The sequence below is a fragment of the Hyperolius riggenbachi genome, chromosome 1 (genome assembly GCF_040937935.1).
Source record: "Hyperolius riggenbachi isolate aHypRig1 chromosome 1, aHypRig1.pri, whole genome shotgun sequence".
Classification (NCBI taxonomy): domain Eukaryota; kingdom Metazoa; phylum Chordata; class Amphibia; order Anura; family Hyperoliidae; genus Hyperolius; species Hyperolius riggenbachi.
Genome location: NC_090646.1, coordinates 88,621,621 through 88,638,647, shown reverse-complemented (window position 1 = coordinate 88,638,647; position 17,027 = coordinate 88,621,621). Strand labels below are relative to the sequence as shown.

The window sequence follows — 17,027 nt, the reverse complement described above, 5'->3', positions numbered from 1 at the left end:
TGTACTGTGCAATGCGTGCCCGGCCGCACATGTGCATGCATCGTGCTCCCGTCACCGGGAGTGTTCTGCTCCTCTGCAGTACTAACTGTGCAGGCGCAGAGTGCTCCTGGGAATGGGGGGCCTACGCATGGCCGGGCCACGCATGGGCATAACAGTATTCCTGGCACAACTAAAAGGAGAGACAGGGCCATGCAGTGGAGGATCTGAGTGGTCCAGGAGCATGGCGAGGAAGGCGACAGGGGGCTGGAGGAAACCCCAGGTAAGTATAAATGCAGCACTTTGATTAGTCTCAGGTACACTTTAAAGACAAAGTTCATAATGATGTTGAAGATTGATCTAGTTCAAGAATTGCTTGCCTCAACATTTTAATTTAGTATTTTTATTTTATTTTTATTTTTAAAATTCTTACTGCATTTATTTGAATGGGTTATACCTATATGTGTACAGCTAACAGCCTTCTTGTGTGTTTGCAGGCAGTGTCCTGGCACTTTGTGCAGGAACAAATTCCCCTTAGCGTGGATCTTCAGGCTGTATTGGAGTGCTGCTGTCTGACTCTACAACATGTTGGTCTGTATAGTTTGCTGGCCTCCATCGAGTATAAGACCCAAGCCTGCTCCCTCATCACTTGCATCCGCTTCATTATAGAGGCTGGTAAGTGACTGCCATACTAACAGACAGTATTGTACCGTGTAAGCCATCAGTAAAAGCAAGAAGTTGTAAATCAGGATGATACCTTTTTCTGGCTAACTTAAAGGGAAACAACGTAAACTTTGGGCTAATAAGCATTCTTCAGACATTGTTCCTGAATATTGACAAGTTGTTAAAACACTCAGCTTGTATACTGTGGATGTTCCGAGTACAACATTTTTTGCAGACCTAAATAAATGTAATTAGGTGCCTTAATTACAACATCTGGAGGATCTCACAGGGATGCTACCTAATTTATGACAAATAGATATCTATTTGTTATAAATTAGCTAGCATTCCTGTGAGATTCTTCTGATGTTGTAATTAAGTCATCTAATTACCTTTTATTTATGTCTGCAAAAGGATGTCCTCCTCGGAATGTCCAGTGTATATAAGCTTGTGCGTTTTAACATTTTTTTTTATTATACAGGAACAAAGTCTGAAGAAGGCTCATTAGTTGAAAGCTTGCTATTAGTTTTCAATATTTGTCAATATTTCAAGACTTTTTTTAATCAGGATGATACCAGGTTGCATGCAGCTTGAAATTTTGCCAAATAAATGCAGTGTCTGCTGATGACTCTGCACTGGCTACCTGATCCGGCTTGCCCAAGCCTCACCCCCTCCTCCTCGTATGTTTTTTATTAAAGGACTTTTGATGTGAACTTAAAAATCAATTTTTTACTTGCCTGGAGATTCATCCAGCCCCAAGCAGCAGTCTCAATCCCTCGCCGCAGCCCCGGTCCTCCTTGGTGTCCTCGCTGGCCAGCCGTAAGGATAGCAACCCACCGGCGGGGTCGGCTCTGTGTCCACATCATCCGGCGCATACTGCAGCCTGTGCAATAGTTGTGCCGCCGGTGCAGTATGTGCCAGATGACTTGGATGCACGGGCACTGGAGAGCCGACCCCGCTGGTGGGTCGCTGTCATTGCGGGCGGCCAGCAAGGACACTGAAGAGGGCTGCTGCAAAGGACTCAGATGGCTGCAAGGGGCTGGAAGAAGCCCCAGATGAGTAAAAAAATAAATTTTTAAGTTTGCATCGGAAGTCCTTTAAGGTATTTTACTGACGCAAAAAGGAACGTTGCCCATGGAAACAGCACTACTCATTTTCTCAACAATATTTCATTATATTGATATCAAAAAATATCAAAACAAGACTGTAAACCATTTACAATTAAAACGTTCACACCTCTCAGATGGCCAGTTGATTATCATAAATCATTTTATATTTGATGTCAGCAACATGTTTCATGGTGTCAAAAAAAGGCACTGTGCTGTATCACTTTCTCGTCTGACAATACTCTGTAAAAATGTGAAAACAAGGAGATCAGTAAAACTATGGAAACAAGGAGATCAGTTGCTATAGTTCTGAAATTGAAATGCATTCAGATCCCCCCCCGCCGCCCCCCCGATAAAACATATGACACAAAATATGGCAAGGCAGACCCAGAAATATGGAGCGCCCTTATGATTTCAGGTGCTCCACATTTCTGGGTCTGCCAGGGTCTTATTTTGGTTTTGTAATGTGCCAAATGTTTTGATGAGTGGCAGACTTGGACTGCAGGCATACCAGTTCAGCACTCGGATTCTTTTACTAGGGAGCCAGCGGCAGCTGACATTGTTATGGTGAAATCAGCAAGGCCTTTTTCCAAAAAGACATTACTTGGATGTCGGCATATGTTGCTCTAAAATTTGTATATATCATTCAGCATTAGTGGTGCTTTCGCAGATGTGCCACTCATTCCATGCCCAGTAATTCACAACCATACCCCCATGGATGCGATGCTAACTATTGAACGCTGCAGTGATAACACGCCAAATGTCCTTCTTTTGATCCAGATATCTAACATTTTTCAGAAGAATTTTAAATTTGACAGCACAATTTTCCATTTTTATTTAGTTCATCTGAAAGTGTACCGGAGGCGGAACGTCAGCCCCGATATGGACACAGTGGCATGTTAGTCAGAATATCACATGCCTCTTGTCCTTTTCTTACCACTGCTGGGTCCCCCTGGCTGCTGCATTGTCCCCCAAAAAATACAGACATTGAGAATGTCGACACTTGTAACTCAGAATGGGCTTCCTGTGCCTGAGAGCGCCTCCTCCAGAACGCCCTCTCAGGCGTCAGGAATGCCCCTTCACTGCCTCCTCCCAGCCCTCCGTTCATTCATTGGAAAAAAAAAAAGTGCAGGAGCTACTGAGCATGCCCATAGCTCAGGCCCTCTCGTGCATTGTAGTCGAGGATGTGCCGTAACCCCCAGAAGTACTTCTGGGGTTGTGGCCATCTTGTGTTCCCCCCCCCCCCCCCCTTCTTAACCCGGCAGATGAACAGAGTGGCGTGAAGCAGCATGAAGCAGAGCGTCAGATACCGGAAGATGAGCTACATCAGGTAGTATGTTGTTTTTTTTTTTTTTTTTTTTTCATTTTTAATACAATGCCTTGGGTTTAGAAAGTAAAATTTATATATGAGATGTTTTTATGATAGTGTTTTAACATTCATTTGTGTATGCAGTGTTCAAAGGCAGTGGTTTTGTATGCAGTGTTCAAAGGCAGTGGTTTTCAAAGTGTTCCCAATCCCATGCAGTGATTTCCAATCGTGTCTGTTTTTAATGCTGTGCCACTTGACGGCCTAAAGATCATGTCCATCCAATATTGGCTTTTTGGCCTTGTCCCTTTCTCTCTATCTTCTAAATAAAGAGAATGCTACTATGTATTGCAGATGATGAACTCCTGAAATTCATTACAATTGTACACTGAGAAATGTTAGACGAAGCACCCTCATGTATTTTACCATATATATCAGGTACATTAGAGAAAACACCTACCCTGCTCTCCGTTTCATCCTCACTGCTAAGTGTCTGTTAACAGCTGTGATAAGAATCCCCGACTGAGCATTCAGTCTGGCTTTGCTGGGAATGATTATAGCTGAGTCATTATAGCAGAGCCACAAGGGGGCAGGCTTGGGCTTGAAAAGACACCAGAGAAGACAGACTCAGCTATAATCATTCCATAGCAAAGCCAGACTGAATGCTCAGTCGGAGATTCTTATCAGAGGTGATAGCAGTCAGATTAAACAGAGAACAATGAAACAAAGAGCAGATTAGGTGTTTACTGTCATGTTCCCACTGATTTATAAGGTAAAATACATGAGGGTGCTTCATCTCTGGTTCTCTTTAAACTGATGGTCTGAATATTTATTTATGCTGATGTTTACATTTGAGAAACTCTGCTTCTCTGGAATGTTTTTTGTTGTTTTTATCCAGGTTATATTACTGACTTGTTGCCAGTTACCCTGATTAGTTGTGACATCCCACCGATTGTGTGTGTGTGTATGTGGGTTTTTTTTTTGTTTTTTTTTTAAGTATTGTGTAATTTTTGCAGTCTTTCCCAACTTTTATGGAAAAAGGGTTGTATATGTGTTTACAGTTCAGGCTTAAAGGGTCACTATTAAAGATTAAACGTAAAATAAGTGTGTACACATACTTCAAGAAGTACATTTCTTCCAGATTAAATGAACTGTAAATTACTTTTCTCCTAAGTTCCCATCACTAATAGTAGGTAGTACAAATCTGACCGGTTTTGGAGTAGTCCATCTCCTCACGTGGGATTCTCTGGGTTTTCTTTATATTCAAAAGCACAAACTGAAAGGCAGTTGCTTAGCTCATCTGCCAAAATAGTGTGCAAACTAGTAGGCTGGCTGACCTATATCTTTGCATAGATCATTTCCAGACCGTGCCTTTGTAAAGAATAAAAAGGGCCTGTTTCCACTACACGCAGATTCTGCATGCAGAAAACTGACTCCAATGAATGTCTATGGGTCTGTTTCCACTGAACGTGATTTTTCTGATGCAGATTTCCCATAGGCATTCATTGGAGTCAGTTTTCTGCATGCCGAATCTGCGTGTAGTGGAAACCGGCCCTAAAGGAAATGCTAAGGAAGAGGAGAGGGATTAGTCTAAAACCTGTCAGATCTGTCACATTTTTAGTGCCTACTGTAAGTGACATCAACACAGTATTATGCTGGGAGAAATGTGCTTCTTTTAAGTATTTAATTATGAGTAATTAATTGAGTATTTAATACTCATGTATTTTAAAACTTCCAGTTTTCTATGATAGTGGTCCTTTAATCTGATAGAGAATATTTTATTTAGATTGGAAGGGCTTGTTTGGGCCACTGTGTCCTGCACGCCATAGTGGTTGGTACTTTTCAGTTTTTCCTTTTGGCGTGTGTAATAAAGCCTGCATCTTTCATGTAGTACCCTGATGCTCAGATCCTCCTGCGTATGTGGGAGCGGTGCTGCCAGGCTGCGCACAGATCTGACAGGAAATAGCCTGGAGCTAATGGACTCCGGTGTTAAATTATGTAATGTTCTTCATAAGTACAACTGCGTAAAATCAGCAGGGTTGAAATTGAGAAAAGTTTTCCACATTGGACTGATAACACGGTGTTTTATAATAGAAATTGTAGTGCGCCTGTATAATACAATTACATTACCATAGAGGTCACAGAGCTGAGTGGTTATGTCAAATTTCAAGTCCTCGGATCAAGGAATACAAAATCATATAAAACAGGGTTTGTTTGTTTTTAAAAACAATCCTGAATTTAGTGAGAACTCTCTAAATCAAGGATTCATAACCATTTTGGATCCAAGAACAGGTTCCCAGCCTAAAATGCCCTGGATGGTGTACTGGTTAAGGGCTCCTCTGACACAGGAGACCAGGGTTCGAATCTCGGCTCTGCCTGTTCAGTAAGCCAGCACCTATTCAGTAGGAGACCGTAGGCAAGTCTCTCTAACACTCCTACTGCCTATAGGGCGCGTCCTAGTGGCTGCAGCTCTGGCGCTTTGAGTCCGCCAGGAGAAAAGTGCGATATAAATGTTGTTTGTCTTGTCTATTTCTTTTACACCAGCCACTGCATAATTCAAATGCAGAAATCAGTCCAGCAGACAGAAAAGTGCTGTAGTTGTACTGTTTTACAGAACCCTAATGTAAGAGGACTAGAGCAGCCCCAGTGCCGGGGGTCTGACCCCTCTCTATCACTCACTCCTTGATGCAGATTATGATCGCTGCCCGAGGGAGGCCAGACTGGTACAGTAGCTCCACTGCCAGACGAGGACTATGAATGCTGCTCCTCCAGTGTTTCGCTCAGGGGATGCCAGCTCCACCATGGCCCAAGGCTCTTAGCAGCGCTTTCCTGGGTTACCCATCCAGATGGCATTCTCCCCCCTCAGTCACTGGGTCACCTATCACAGCCCTCATCAGCCATCGGGGACATTCCAAAGGTCCCCTCCGCCTGCAGCCGCCTTTCATCTGGCCTCTGGGTCTCCCGTCCACCCACATTAGACTAGGCCACAAGCCAGGGGCTATATTTCTCTTCCTCTCCTCCTTCTCAAGGACTTTCTGTAGAAAGTAATTGCTGCAGAACAGTCGAGTGCTGCTGATATAGCGGCGGTGCTGCTCAACATAGCACTCACACTACCCCTCTAGTCCTTCCTAGCTATGTTTCTATGTGTTGTGCATTTGACTATTATGTATTCTTTTCTACTGTACTGAAGTGTATGCCTACTGTACCTGTACTGTATGTCTTTTGTTCTGTACCATCAACGACCCTGTTGTGCCAAAAACAATTCCGGGTAGGACTCCTGTTGTATTTGGTGGAATAAACAGATTCTTATTCTTGTTATAAATTGCTTTGCTGAGATCTGTATCCACTTTGATAAGAGAGTAACCAAGCAGCTCAGGGTGACCCAAACCACTAGGAATGTATAGGGGGATGAGAGACAAGAAAGCCCTCCTACTAATAAGCAATGCTTGGTGGAAATTGCCTTCTTAAAACAGAAGGAAATTTGCAATAATTCAGCTATCAGTGAACATTTGTGGTTACCCACAATGCACCATTACTGAATATGCAAATTATCTATTTTCGCCCCTGTAAGCCAGGCAAGCATCCTGAACTGCTGGTGTATAGCAAGCCTATAGCTTTAAATATTTCACAGCCACACCAAACTAGTGTTGTCCGGATTATGAACGATTCGGATCTTTGATCCGAATCTCTTTTGTGAGTCGAATTATCCAGATCATCAAAATGAACAGATTCGGATCAAAAGGGGTGGTGCCAGGAGCGGCACGCCCCCCTCTCTCAGCGGGCACCGGGGTCCTGGAAGCAGAGCGGAGATGGATCGCTCAGTTGGAGGGGAGCCAGCCTTGCAGGGACAGGTAGTTGGGAGAGGGGACGTGGGTGCCACTGCCAGATATGTATGGAGCACACTACTGGCTGCAATGTGCTGCTGATTATAGGCTGGCTGTTGTAGTTGTGAACAAATGGGAAACTTTTGGCTGAGAAGCACAGCTCAGTAACTCTGCAGACAGAGTGCTGGGCTGAATGAATGACAGGACAGGCACTGTGATTGCAGTGCAATATGATCCTCCTGCACTCTGCTCTAAACAGCTGCACTTATCTTCTCCCTAAATTTATGATGTGTTCGAGGTGAGAAAAGGGGAATGCTTTCTTTCACTGTGAGACGTTTGCATTCAGAGTATACAGATGAACATATAGGTGAAATATATGTAAAGCATATGATTGCAATTGGGTATTGTGTGCTCTCTGCTCACCCCTCTTCGTTCACCTCCTCCCTTCTGTTCACTCCCTGCCCGTCTCTGTCCACCATCCCCCCTTCTCTATCTGTCCACCCCCCTCGCCTTCTCTGTCCGTACACCCCCCCCCCCATCCCCTTCTCTGTCTGTTTACTGCAGGAAAAGTCCTGTCCTGCTAGTCATTTCACCCCTGAATGCTTCCCTAGTAAAATGATCCGAGATTCGGATCAAAGATCCGGATCTTTTCAATGATCCGATTCAAATCATCCGAATCATTGAAAAGATCCGAACTTCCCATCTCTACACCAAACCCACATGTAGACAGTCTGTTTCGGGCTTTTGGTCCTCATCAGTACATGGCAGGGATTGATGTTGCTGTATGCCGCAGGGGTCTCAAACTCAATTTACCTGGGGGCCGCAGGAGGCAAAGTCAGGATGAGGCTGGGCCGCATAAGGAAGTTCACAATCGCTGCGCATCGCCGCCTCTGCCCGCCCCTCTCACTCTTCCTTCACAGAGAGGGGCGGGGAGAGGCGGCGATCCGTGCGGCGATTGACGTCAGGAGGGGCAGAGCTGAAGCTGAAAGCTCTGCCCGCCGGCGGATTGCCCCCCGGGCGATTTGGGGGCTCTGCAGCCCTCGTTTAGCGGCGGGGATGCGGCAGATTACTTGGGAGCACTGAAGCGAACTATAAGGAAGCTTTTGCCGGCGAGGGCCACAAAATATTGTATTGAGGGCCGCAGATGGCCCGCGGGCCACGAGTTTGAGACCCCTGCATGGGGATAGGGCTTGGACCAATACAACAGAGTAACAAAGCAGCTCAGGGTGACCCAAACCACTCGGAATGTATAGGGGGATGAAAGAGACCGAAAAGCCCTCCTACTAATAAGCAATGCTTGGTGGAATTTGCCTTCTTAAAACAGAAGGAAATTTGCAATAATTCAGCTATAAGTGAACATTTGTGGTTACCCACAAATTTGCATATTCAGTAGTGTTGTGCATTGTGGGTATCCACAAATGTTCACTTATAGCTGAATTATTGCAAATGTCCTTCTGTTTTAAGAAGGCAAATTCCACCAAGCACTTTGATAAGAAAACTGCATGTTAATAAAAATAATGAAATTCTGCTATGATTCAGTGAGCGTAACATATGAGAATGAGGCAAAAAAAATTTTCTAGGCACTGTATTTGCACACTTCAATGTACGGTAAAGCAAGTTATAACACATCCGTCTTTTATCCAAGTGCTACTTGTTACCACTAGGTGGCTCCTCATACCAGCACATCTATATAGCTTTTTCTTGTACCATACATACATGTAGCTCAGATATGATATGGCATTCTGTCCTGCTATTGATGAGTATCTGGGACTCTTAGGGAAGCAAATGGTCTATTAAGTGCCAATTAGCACCTATCATCTTTGTTACATCAGGTTCTAGCGAGGATAGTTAAAAGGTTGATGTAACAGCTGGTGTGCGGATGTAGTCACATGCAGAACTTGCACTGCAAAATGTTTTAATATATTTATGTAGTCCTGTGTTTATTACAAAAAACTGTGTCTGCGGAGAATGCAACTCAATCACTGTTTCACTAACCATTTTGCCATATTCACTATGATCTTGTGTAACTCAGGTGAGGGCTGGCAACTAGTAGACCATTATAAAAGAATCCACCCCATGTTAGATGGATCACATGATATACTGCTCTCAGGATTAAAGTATTAAAGGGGGCAGCATTCACTAGAGGACTACGGTGGGGAAGAGGGTGATGGTGGAAATTGCACTACTTGCAGAGTTAGGGAAACTGCCACATAGATGCTCAATTGGTGGTAACAAAAATGAGCCACGACGGGGGACCGGAGGATCTTTCAGAGATGATGGCACAGGGAGAACAATTTTTTTTTTCTTCTTCTGGGACATTACAGGTTACCAGGCAGTCAATTTCCTAACTTCTTCCCTAAGCTTCCTCGTTGTCTGATATAATACCAATGACAGTCGTATCATCTGCAAATTTAACAATCATGTTTGATTTATGGATAAATTGACAGTCATGGGTTAAAAGTCCGTAGAGAAGAGGACTTGGCACACAGCTCTGTGGCACACCAGTGCTCAGGGTAAGGGTGAAAGATGTGTGTTTTACTAACCTGAGAGCTTGAGGGCTACTTGTAAGAAAGACCAATCACAAGTTACATATGGAAGGAGCAAGACCTAGTGCATAGAGTTTGTTGGTCAGCTGGCCAGGTACAATGGTGTTAAATCCCGAGCTATAGTCAACGAAAAGCATCCGAGCATAGGTGTTGGGCTTTTCCAAGTGAGAGAGGGCAGCATGGAAAGCTACAAAGATGTCATCCTCGCTCGATCTATTTGTTTGGTGGGCAAACTCGTGTTGATGTGTGTGGCTACTAGTCATTAAAAGCACGAGGCGATGACAGAGGTGACAGCAACTGGTTGGTAGTCATTAAGACAGGTTATCCTAGGTTTTTTGGGGGGGAACTGGCACAATGGCTTTGGATTTTAGGCATGAGGGGACTACACCCAAAAAGTGAGAGTGGTTGAATATTTGTGTAATGCTGTACCGGGGGGCACATTGCTGCTCCATTCCATTACCTACCTAGAGGCACATGACTATTGTGTATAATATAATCATATTAACTGAGATTTCTTTTTTTTTGCCACCCGATGCTAAGCAAAATCTCAATTTATACTTGGGTAAAATAAACCCTGGTGTCTACTGGCCCGCCCGCCTTTTCCCACAGTGTGTTCCCTAGTGTCTAGTGGCCGCCCTCTCTTTCCCTTAGCATGTTCCCTGATGTCTAGTGGCTGCCAGCCCTCTCTCCCTGCATCCCCTTGCAGTGTACAGGCAGCCGTGTTGGTGTAACAGCATCTTACCTGGCACATTGCACCATGTCTTCCATTGTATCACATTCGGCCTCTAGGTTTTGTAGCGCATTCTCTTCTTCCTGCATGAGCTACAGGCAATAGAGGGCGAGTACTGTGAATGAAGACACGGAGACCCAAAGCAGTGTGTCTAGCCTAGTTTTGGGTAAGATGCTTTTCTATTGCCTCATCTGCCTGTACTTTGCCAAGGGGATTCTGGGAAACAGGATGGGCAACCACTAGGCACCAAGGAAGACTCTTTGAGAGTGGGAGGCAAAACCACTAGACACCAGGTACGATGTATGGGGGGAAAAACCACTAGACACCAGGTACGATGTATGGGAGGAAAAACCACTAGACACCAGGTACGATGTATGGGGGAAACGCCACTAGACACCAGGTCCGATGTATGGGGGGAAACACCACTAGACACCAGGTACGATGTATGGGGGGAAACGCCACTAGACACCAGGTACGATGTATGGGGGGAAACGCCACTAGACACCAGGTACGATGTATGGGGGGAAACGCCACTAGACACCAGGTACGATGTATGGGGGGAAACGCCACTAGACACCAGGTACGATGTATGGGGGGAAACGCCACTAGACACCAGGTACGATGTATGGGGGGGAAACACCACTAGACACCAGGTACGATGTATGGGGGGAAACACCACTAGACACCAGGTACGATGTATGGGGGGAAACACCACTAGACACCAGGTACGATGTATGGGGGGAAACACCACTAGACACCTGTTACGATGTATGGGGGGAAACACCACTAGACACCAGGTACGATGTATGGGGGAAACACCACTAGACACCAGGTACGATGTATGGGGGAAACACCACTAGACACCAGGTAGGATGTATGGGGGGAAACACCACTAGACACCAGGTACGATGTATGGGGGGGGGGGGGACACCACTAGACACCAGGTACGATGTATGGGGGGGAAAACACAACTAGACATCAGGTACGATGTATGGGGGGGAAAACACCACTAGACATCAGGTACGATGTATGGGGGGGAAAACACCACTAGACACCAGGTACGATGTATGGGGGGGAAAACACCACTAGACACCAGGTACGATGTATGGGGGGGAAAACACCACTAGACACCAGGTAGGATGGATGAGGGATGGTGGGGGGGAATCATTAGACACCAGGTACACTGTATGGGGACCACTAGACACCAGGTACGATGTGTGGGGTAGGGAGAGGAGACCACTAAATACCAGAAACGGGTGTGTAACTCCAGGTTCACTGTATGGCGGCGTGGGGGGCACCACTAGACACAAGGTATGATGTATGGGGGAGGCACTATACACTGTGCTTTATGGGGGAAGAGGGAAAAAGAGGATCAATAGATACCCAGTAAGCTGCATGAGGGATGGAGGGGTTGAACACTAGACACCATGGAACTCTTTAGAGGGGAGAGAGGAGGAACCGCTAGGCACAGGGGGAGGGAGGGTGGACCACTGGTGTCTAAAGGAAAAACAAAGTACTTTGGTTTATATTTAGATCGGGTTATATTCAAGTAGTTACGACACTTTATTCTAATATCTGGGAGCAAATTGCAGCTCAATTTATAGATCTGGGGTGGTCATGGCCACTTTATTCTGATATATTTGGGCATATGGTTGCCATATACTGATTTAACTTTATTATTTAGCCACCCACTTCACCAACAAAATTGTCTCTATCCGCCAGGAAATATCCAATCTCAAATCTTCACCTCCCACCCCCTCCCAACCAGCTCCTCCTCCACCCTATCCTCCCCTCACATCCTTCACTCCTACTACCACCGAGGAAGTCATCCACCTACTGCAGACTTCCCATACCACTACTTCCCCCCCCTTGACCCCATCCCTTCTGATTTACTCCAGCCTCACTTCACGGAATTGGCCCCAGTCCTCACTACCCTGTTCAACCTCACCCTATCCACAGGCACCTTCCCCTCAGACTTCAAGCAGGCCACTGTACTACCCCTGCTCAAGAAACCCTCCCTCGACCCCTCGCTACCCTCCAACTACCGTCCTATCTCCCTCCTCCCCTTTGCCTCAAAACTCCTTGAGCGTCTGGTTCACAAACGCCTGACCCAGTTCCTCAATGCCAACTCACTGCTAGACCCACTGCAATCTGGATTTCGGCCTGCCCACTCAACCGAAACTGCTCTCACCAAAGTGGTCAATGACCTTGCCTTAGCTAAAGCTGAAGGTAAATACTCCATTCTCCTCCTTCTTGACCTTTCAGCAGCTTTTGACACAGTAGATCATCCCCTACTCCTCCAGTCCCTCCAGTCCATGGGCATTCACGATCTTGCCCTGTCCTGGCTTTCATCCTACCTCTCCAACCGCTCCTTCACGACCGCCTTCAATGAGTCCTCATCCACCCCCAACCACCTCTCGGTGGGAGTCCCACAAGGTTCGGTCCTTGGCCCCCTACTGTTCACCCTATACATATCCTCCATTGGCAAGGTTATCTCCTCCATGGGTTTTAACTATCATCTGTATGCAGATGACACCCAGATCTACCTCCACACCCCTGACATATCCTCCACTACCATGGACAAGGTCTCCTCCTGTCTATCAGCCATCTCCTCCTGGATTGTCCGCTAGGTTCCTGAAACTAAACCTAGACAAAACGGAATTTATGATCTTCCCATCCCGGACATCCATAAACCTCCCAGATGTGCATGTCACTGTTAACCACACTACCATTCACCCTACCTCTCAAGCCCGCTGTCTGGGTGTCACCCTGGACTCCGCACTCTCCTTTACTCCCCACATCCAAAACCTCACTAAGTCCTGCAACTTCCACCTTCGTAACATCTGTAAGATTCGCCCTTTCCTGACCTCTGCCACCACCAAACTCCTCATCCATGCCCTCATAATTTCCCGCCTTGACTACTGCAATGCCCTGCTGTCTGGTCTCCCTATGACCCGAACAGCCCCACTGCAGTCCATCATGAATGCAGCAGCCAGAATTATCCACTGCTCCCATTGCTCTACCACAGCGGAGCCCCTCCTTGAATCCCTCCACTGGCTTCCTATCCAGTCCAGAATCAGATTCAAGATACTGTGTCTGACCTACAAATCTGTCCACAAAACCTGTCCAACCTACATTTCCGATCTTACTCAGGTACACACCTAGCCGCTCACCCCGCTCTTCCAATGAACTTCGCCTAACCGCCCCCCGCATCACCCAGTCCCATGCATGCCTCCAGGACTTCTCAAGAGCTGCTCCAACACTATGGAACTCCCTACCTCCACCCATTAGGGCAGCCCCCTCCTTCAACATCTTCAAGAAAGCCCTCAAAACTCACCTTTTCACTCTGGCTTACTACCCCTCATAAGTGCTCTAAACCCACAGCTGAACTCTGGTCTCCTACCTCTCGTGTCCCTACCTCTCCCTTTAGATTGTAAGCCTTTGGGCAGGGTCCTCCTCCTCCTTTTGTGTCCAACCTGATCATGCACCTCCATTACTGTGCACCCATGCTATGCATCTGAGTGAACCTAACTTGCCTAATCTCCATGCTCCATCCAGTGACTGACTAAGCATTACCTTGTACTCATACTGTGCTGCATGATCTGATCTTTCTTGTATTCAGGTATTGTCATTTTGCTGTATGTCACCCCTAAATATTGTATGTATCCCTATTTATTGTCCAGCGCTGCGTAATATGTTGGCGCTTTATAAATACAACAAATAAATAAATAATAATAAATTATTTTCTTTCCTTTTATCTCTCATTATTGCTTCTTCGAGCTATTCCTCCTCATACTTGTGTTGTATTCCCTCCTTCCCAAGTAGCATCCTTCTCTCCTCCATCTTCTGTCGTTCTGCCCCTCTCACCTTTCTCCTCTCTGGCTTCTATCATACTCCTGTTTTCCTCTCCTTGTTATTCTTTTTCTCACGCTGTGATCTGTTGGTGTAACTTGTGTTGTGGATTCATTTGCAAGTCAGACAGTATCTCAGAAGCAGCAGACTGGCTTTGTAAGCTGTAATTGTTCGATAAACAGGCTGGCAGAATGTGTCTGAACATCGCCTGGTCATGTTTAATTCATCCGTCACTTTCTTTTTCTGTGAGGATTGAAATGTATTGCGTCTTCATTCTTCCTTCGCCATAAACTCCGTTTTATAGCAGGATTAGTCATTACATTTCAAATACCCTTATGTGAAATTGCAGCCTTGTGAGTAATACTGGCCTTTTTTGTGCATAGTTTTGTTCCACTCGCGTACTTACTAGTTGCTATAGTCTGTCAGGGCCTGGGGCAAGAGGTTCAGTCATTTTCTTTTTTATTTCAAAGAATTTTTATTGAAATCCGAGGAATAAAACATACAAAAAAGTATATATATAACGATTACTATCTGTTTGATTAGCAACTTAAAGGCATTATAATTAACATAGTGTGATTATTGTTATAGAAAGTCCTGAAGAATTATTCGAATAAAAGCATAAACCTCATCACTTGTAATAGTAACACAATATTATACATTTATCCCTCTAGTTCCAAAATTTTCCCGGTATTTTCTCCCTATACCTCCCCCCTAACTCTTACCCATATCTCCCCCCTCCCCCCCCTACCTCCCATAGATTCCCCCCTCAGTGGAACGCATCTAATAAAAATACCAAATACTTCTGAGTATGTAACGTAAAGCAAATCCACCTTAACCTCCTTGGCGGTATGAAAAATACCGCCAGAATGGAAGCGCAGCAGTTTTTAAAAAAAAATTTTTTTTTTAATCATGTAGCGAGCCGAGGGCTCGCTACATGATAGCCGCTGCTGAGCGGCATCCCCCCGCCCGCTTCGATCGCCTTCGGCGATCTCCGATCAGGAAATCCCGTTCATAGAACGGGATTTCCTGGAGGGCTTCCCCCGTCGCCATGGCGACGGGGCGGGATGACGTCACTGACGTCGGGACGTCATTGGGAGTCCCGGGCCACCCCTCGGCGCTGCCTGGCACTGATTGGCCAGGCAGCGCTGGGGTCTGGAGGGGGGGGGGCCCCGCGCCGCAGCAGATAGCGGCGATCGGGCAGGGGCCGGCGGCGATCAGAGTGCTGGCGCAGCTAGCAAAGTGCTAGCTGCGTCCAGCAAAACAAAAATTATGAAAATCGGCCCAGCAGGGCCTGAGCGGCACCCTCCGGCGGCTTACCCCGTGTCACACACGGGGTTACCGCCAAGGAGGTTAAAGGGACACTTAAGTCAAACAAAAAAAATGAGTTTTACTTACCTAGGGCTTCCAATAGCCCCCTGCAGCTGTCCGGTGCCCTCGCTGTCTCCCTCCGATCCTTCTGGCCCCGCCAGCAGCCACTTCCTGTTTCGGTGACAGGAGCTGACAGGCTGGGGTCGCGAGTGATTCTTCGTGTTCCCAGACACATTAGTACCCTCTATGCTGCTATATGGTATATGATATATGCTATAGCAGCATAGATGGCGCTATTGTGGCCAGGAACGAGAAGAATCACTCGCGTCCCCAGCCTGTCAGCTCCTGTCACCGAAACAGGAAGTGGCTGCCGGCGGGGCCAGGAGGATCGGAGGGAGATGGCGAGGGCACCGGACAGCTGCAGCGGGCTATTGGAAGCCCCAGGTGAGTAAAACTCATTTTTTTTGTTTGACTTAAGTGTCCCTTTAAGCAACTGTTTGTTAATGCTGATAGAGTACCCTCTCTATAAGAAAGGGAAACATAACCCTCATTCTCCACAGAGTGAAGGCTTTTACTGAGTACAGCATTACCAAAAATTCAGCTTAAGAAGACCATGCTTGATTATAAGTAGACCAAATTCTCTATATACCAATCATTTTTTTCCCCAGGTTCAGTCATTTTCTATCTTTTTTTTTTTGTAATATAGCTAGACTTCCGATTCATTATTTAAAGCTAAAATTGCCATTTCCTGTGGAATTTCTACTCTCAAATCACACCAAGAAAAATCAATGTTTTTGGATATAACCATTCTTATAAAATAACAAATGCAAATGGAAACAGTGGTGTCAAAAAGAACTGACAAAACTAAAATTACATGAACTACAATATGATATAAACAGGGCACTCATAAAGAGACCTAAGGAGGCAGTGTGTCCTCATATATATATATATAACAAGGCAAACCTAAAATTACAGAAATTACAATATCATACACACAGGGCTCTCATAAAGAGAGTGTGCCCAAATATAACAAAGTATTGTGCTATCCAAAACACGGGTAAAAGTATAATCCACACGGTCTGCACGCTTTGTAGAAGCAAAGGTTTTTTTATTCACATTTCAAGCCAGATGTCCATTCCAATAACCAACGCACTTTGACTTGAGGACCGATCCAGCACCTCGCAATACTGCATGGTGTGCGACTCTTTGTATGTTCCAAAACATGAGTAGGTTGGTGAAACATATTGCTAATTCTGGTAAATCTTGTTTGACCTGGAAATGTGGAAAGATGTGCTGTTGGATTTGGGCCCAGTATTAACCATTTCAATAACTTCAAAACCATTTTTTTTTGTGTGTACATTTTTAAAATGTGTGTTGGTTTTAGTTGCAGTTCAGCCTGGTGAACAGCTGTTAAGTCCAGAGAGGAAAAAGGAGAGACCGCCTGACGAGCAAGCAGGAGATGAGGTGGATTCCTCAGCGCAAGGTAATGGAGGTTCTGACAGTGTATATTCATGTTACAGTTACTATGCAGCACTGGTGCAAGAGAGGGACATTAATGCCGTGTGTCTCCGCATATAAAACATTTATACTGCATATAAAGAAAGCAGGGCAGCTTATCTGTATGTGAATGTTGTGGTTCTGTGCTCTCTTGCATTATCTTTCCTAATGTAGAGTGGTGTGTATACTGAGTAATGATAATGCAGAAAAGGAGAGGCTTCA

The 17,027-nt window shown here is 45.6% G+C and overlaps 1 protein-coding gene across 2 annotated transcripts in view; it reads left to right on the top strand.

Moving 5' to 3' along the window:
• Positions 1–17,027, top strand: part of HTT (huntingtin) — a 289,833-nt gene that overhangs the window by 199,778 nt on the left and 73,028 nt on the right. For both annotated transcript variants that reach the window (XM_068276315.1, XM_068276307.1), the window contains 2 exons: positions 474–651; positions 16,693–16,791. In XM_068276315.1, coding sequence (XP_068132416.1) covers positions 474–651; positions 16,693–16,791 — 277 coding nt within the window. The remainder of the gene's footprint in view (positions 1–473; positions 652–16,692; positions 16,792–17,027) is intronic.